This window comes from Oncorhynchus nerka, unplaced genomic scaffold, assembly GCF_034236695.1.
Source record: "Oncorhynchus nerka isolate Pitt River unplaced genomic scaffold, Oner_Uvic_2.0 unplaced_scaffold_1470, whole genome shotgun sequence".
NCBI lineage: Eukaryota > Metazoa > Chordata > Actinopteri > Salmoniformes > Salmonidae > Oncorhynchus > Oncorhynchus nerka.
This window is the reverse complement of record NW_027039843.1, coordinates 81,501-87,500: the sequence shown is the minus strand read 5'-3', so window position 1 is coordinate 87,500 and position 6,000 is coordinate 81,501. Positions and strand designations below refer to the sequence as shown.

The following is a 6,000-nucleotide window of genomic DNA, read 5'->3' as shown; positions in this document are numbered from 1 at the left end:
GTTTAGTTGTCACTGTGTTAACCACAACCAACATGTTGGATCTCTGTTTAGTTGTCACTGTGTTAAACACAACCAACATGTTGGATCTCTGTTTAGTTGTCACTGTGTTAACCACAACCAACATGTTGGATCTCTGTTTAGTTGTCACTGTGTTAACCACAACCAACATGTTGGATCTCTGTTTAGTTGTCACTGTGTTAACCACAACCAACATGTTGGATCTCTGTTTAGTTGTCACTGTGTTAACCACAACCAACATGTTGGATCTCTGTTTAGTTGTCACTGTGTTAACCACAACCAACATGTTGGATCTCTGTTTAGTTGTCACTGTGTTAACCACAACCAACATGTTGGATCTCTGTTTAGTTGTCACTGTGTTAACCACAACCAACATGATGGATCTCTGTTTAGTTGTCACTGTGTTAACCACAACCAACATGTTGGATCTCTGTTTAGTTGTCACTGTGTTAACCACAACCAACATGTTGGATCTCTGTTTAGTTGTCACTGTGTTAACCACAACCAACATTTTGGATCTCTGTTTAGGGGTCAGTGTGTAAACCACAACCAACATGTTGGATCTCTGTTTAGTTGTCACTGTGTTAACCACAACCAACATGCTGGATCTCTGTTTAGGGGTCAGTGCTCTAAAATGAGTCTCTCTGGGGAGAGAGAGGAGGGGGGCCCTGCCTCTAAAATTAGTCTCTCTGGGGAGAGAGAGGAGGGGGTCCCTGCCTCTAAAAGGCGTCTCTCTGGGGAACATCACACCAAAGCTAACAGGTGAGATAACACTTTTTAAAATAATTTATATGAGTTTATTTCCAAAATGTTCACAGTTGTTTTTTAATCAGAAATGGTTGCTTATGGTTAACTTAAATATTACTGTTCTCAGATGACCAGTTAATAGATTATAGATGGGTATATCTTTATTAAATTACTATTATTATCAGTTAATATATTTTAGATGGGTATATCTTTATTAAATTACTATTATTATCAGTTAATAGATTATAGATGGGTATATCTTTATTAAATTATTATTACTATTATTATCAGTTAATATATTATAGATGGGTATATCTTTATTAAATTACTATTATTATCAGTTAATAGATTTTAGATGGGTATATCTTTATTAAATTATTATTATTATCAGTTAATAGATTTTAGATGGGTATATCTTTATTAAATTACTATTATTATCAGTTAATAGATTTTAGATGGGTATATCTTTATTAAATTATTATTACTATTATTACAGTCCTCTTTTTCAAGATGTGGCCGAATATAAAACAGACAGAATACATTTTTAAAAGAAGATTATACATTTTCTGACATTTTGTTTCTAAATGGCTGCTGGGTAATATGATATGCATTGAAATCTTCGTTGGTAGACATCGGATTGAGTGAAAGATGCGCAGTTTCACTGAGTTAGAAAACAAATGGACAGGTATAGCTCATTGATTTGTAGATCTGACGCAGTTGCTACTTCAGATTATGAGCCTAGCAGGTAACTTATTTGTTATTTTCTTACTTAATATCTCATATTGGTACAAAACAGCCTCGGAATAGAGAAGACAAAAGTGTGTTTTCCAGCCCGCCAATAAATTACATCATGAATCCCTCGCGGTTAGAACATTTATCTCAACATGCCCCTCACTTTCGAGAGAAGGAAGGATGCTCGCTGCTGACGACACAACCTTTTTAGTGGGGCTGAGTTGGCTACTTTAGTGAGAAGGCAGAGTGGGTCTATGCTGGTTGATGAATTTGACAATGACAAGGAAAATAAGTTTTTCTCAACAAGAAGTGACTGAATTAATGTTCAGGATTATTAATAATCATTATAGTAATGAAGTATAACAATAATTCAAAACATGAGCATAAAACCAGGTAATAATAAACATGAATCATCATTATATTACTTCACAGTAATCTGTTAAATGCTTTTTCAGTCCTTCCTCTTGTGTTAGCAGTGTGGAAAGGGACAGAAAGAAGCACACAGGAGTTTTCCTGTGAGGGGGAGTGGTGGTGTATCCAGGGAGAAAACTAAACTAATCTTCTGAAATGGAATTATGTAGTAACTAAAGTAGTACTGAATAATGTGTAATTCCTTACTAAAGTAGTAATTACTCAGAATTGCGAAATATAACATTTTCTAGTTAATTTTCCCACTAACAACAATAAAATAACAATGTATAGTATAACAAACAATGCAACTGACAAACCAAAAACACCATACATTAGGTAATTATATATATAATTATTTATTTAGATGGGTGACATTATCTGCCAAAGTAGCAGCCCTGTAGACAAAGAAGAGCTCTCCAGTAGATACCAAAACTTTCAACTGACATTTTCTCAAAAGTGAGGTTACAAGTTTATCAACGTTCAAAGCAGAATTACTTTCCCATTGTTCCTCAACTGTAGTGTATGATATACCATTATCTAGCCCTCAGTCTCTACTTTTATCCAATCTGGAAACAACATTTCAAATGTTGCTAAATGAGACCGAATTGAGCCGACCGGTCACATTTGAGAATGAGACAGATATTTAGCTATTTCAATATGAATGAGGTAGATATTTCAGCAAAACCACATGATTATTTCTCTCTTTGAATTGATATCATCAAGTGATAGATTTTAAACAAATACATGTCTGTCATTGAACAACCCCATGATTAGATAGTGAACAACCCCATGATTAGATAGTGAACAACCCCATGATTAGATAGTGAACAACCCCATGATTAGATAGTGAAAAACCCCATGCCATGATTAGATAGTGAACAATCCCATGATTAGATAGTGAACAACCCCATGATTAGATAGTGAACAACCCCATGCCATGATTAGATAGTGAACAACCCCATGCCATGATTAGATAGTGAACAACCCCATGATTAGATAGTGAACAACCCCATGATTAGATAGTGAACAACCCCATGCCATGATTAGATAGTGAACAACCCCATGATTAGATAGTGAACAACCCCATGATTAGATAGTGAACAACCCCATGCCATGATTAGATAGTGAACAACCCCATGCCGTGATTAGATAGTGAACAACCCCATGCCATGATTAGATAGTGAACAACCCCATGATTAGATAGTGAACAACCCCATGCCATGATTAGATAGTGAACAACCCCATGATTAGATAGTGAACAACCCCATGCCATGACTAGATAGTGAACAACCCCATGATTAGATAGTGAACAACCCCATGCCATGATTAGATAGTGAACAACCCCATGATTAGATAGTGAACAACCCCATGCCATGATTAGATAGTGAACAACCCCATGCCATGATTAGATAGTGAACAACCCCATGATTAGATAGTGAACAACCCCATGTCATGATTAGATAGTGAACAACCCCATGCCATGATTAGATAGTGAACAACCCCATGATTAGATAGTGAACAACCCCATGCCGTGATTAGATAGTGAACAACCCCATGATTAGATAGTGAACAACCCCATGATTAGATAGTGAAGAACCCCATGATTAGATAGTGAACAACCCCATGATTAGATAGTGAACAACCCCATGCCATGATTAGATAGTGAACAACCCCATGATTAGATAGTGAACAACCCCATGCCATGATTAGATAGTGAACAACCCCATGATTAGATAGTGAACAACCCATGCCATGATTAGATAGTGAACAACCCCATGATTAGATAGTGAACAACCCCATGATTAGATAGTGAACAACCCCATGATTAGATAGTGAACAACCCCATGCCATGATTAGATAGTGAACAACCCCATTAGATAGTGAACAACCCCATGCCATGATTAGATAGTGAACAACCCCATGATTAGATAGTGAACAACCCCATGCCATGATTAGATATGATGAACAACCCCCATGATGATTAGATTAGATAGTGAACAACCCCATGCCATGACTAGATAGTGAACAACCCCATGCCATGATTAGATAGTGAACAACCCCATGATTAGATAGTGAACAACCCCATGTCATGATTAGATAGTGAACAACCCCATGCCATGATTAGATAGTGAACAACCCCATGATTAGATAGTGAACAACCCCATGCCGTGATTAGATAGTGAACAACCCCATGATTAGATAGTGAACAACCCCATGCCGTGATTAGATAGTGAACAACCCCATGATTAGATAGTGAACAACCCCATGCCATGATTAGATAGTGAACAACCCCATGCCGTGATTAGATAGTGAACAACCCCATGCCATGATTAGATAGTGAACAACCCCATGATTAGATAGTGAACAACCCCATGCCATGATTAGATAGTGAACAACCCCATGATTAGATAGTGAACAACCCCATGCCATGATTAGATAGTGAACAACCCCATGCCATGATTAGATAGTGAACAACCCCATGATTAGATAGTGAACAACCCCATGTCATGATTAGATAGTGAACAACCCCATGCCATGATTAGATAGTGAACAACCCCATGATTAGATAGTGAACAACCCCATGCCGTGATTAGATAGTGAACAACCCCATGATTAGATAGTGAACAACCCCATGCCGTGATTAGATAGTGAACAACCCCATGATTAGATAGTGAACAACCCCATGCCATGATTAGATAGTGAACAACCCCATGATTAGATAGTGAACAACCCATGCCATGATTAGATAGTGAACAACCCCATGATTAGATAGTGAACAACCCCATGCCGTGATTAGATAGTGAACAACCCCATGATTAGATAGTGAACAACCCCATGATTAGATAGTGAACAACCCCATGATTAGATAGTGAACAACCCCATGCCATGATTAGATAGTGAACAACCCCATGCCGTGATTAGATAGTGAACAACCCCATGCCATGATTAGATAGTGAACAACCCCATGATTAGATAGTGAACAACCCCATGCCGTGATTAGATAGTGAACAACCCCATGCCATGATTAGATAGTGAACAACTCCATGCCGTGATTAGATAGTGAACAACCCCATGATCAGATAGGGGACAACCCCATGATTAGATAGTGAACAACCCCATGATTAGATAGTGAACAACCCCATGCCGTGATTAGATAGTGAACAACCCCATGATTAGATAGTGAACAACCCCATGATTAGATAGTGAACAACCCCATGATTAGATAGTGAACAACCCCATGCCATGATTAGATAGTGAACAACCCCATGCCGTGATTAGATAGTGAACAACCCCATGCCATGATTAGATAGTGAACAACCCCATGATTAGATAGTGAACAACCCCATGCCATGATTAGATAGTGAACAACCCCATGATTAGATAGTGAACAACCCCATGCCATGATTAGATAGTGAACAACCCCATGATTAGATAGTGAACAACCCCATGCCATGATTAGATAGTGAACAACCCCATGATTAGATAGTGAACAACCCCATGCCGTGATTAGATAGTGAACAACCCCATGCCATGATTAGATAGTGAACAACCCCATGATTAGATAGTGAACAAACCCATGTCATGATTAGATAGTGAACAACCCCATGCCATGATTAGATAGTGAACAACCCCATGACATGATTAGATAGTGAACAACCCCATGCCATGATTAGATAGTGAACAACCCCATGATTAGACAGTGAACAACCCCATGCCGTGATTAGATAGTGAACAACCCTATGTCGTGATTAGATAGTGAACAACCCCATGATTAGATAGTGAACAACCCCATGATTAGATAGTGAACAACCCCATGATTAGATAGTGAACAACCCCATGCTGTGATTAGATAGTGAACAACCCCATGCCATGATTAGATAGTGAACAACCCCATGCTGTGATTAGATAGTGAACAACCCCATGATTAGATAGTGAACAACCCCATGATTAGATAGTGAACAACCCCATGCCATGATTAGATAGTGAACAACCCCATGATTAGATAGTGAACAACCCCATGATTAGATAGTGAACAACCCCATGCCATGATTAGATAGTGAACAACCCCATGCCGTGATTAGATAGTGAACA

General features: G+C 38.3%; 1 protein-coding gene across 2 annotated transcripts in view; it reads left to right on the top strand.

The window, feature by feature from the left end:
- The window catches only part of LOC135568582 (NACHT, LRR and PYD domains-containing protein 3-like), a 52,560-nt gene that overhangs the window by 9,023 nt on the left and 37,537 nt on the right, over positions 1–6,000 (top strand). For both annotated transcript variants that reach the window (XM_065015384.1, XM_065015383.1), the window contains exon 2: positions 637–780. In XM_065015384.1, coding sequence (XP_064871456.1) covers positions 637–780 — 144 coding nt within the window. The remainder of the gene's footprint in view (positions 1–636; positions 781–6,000) is intronic.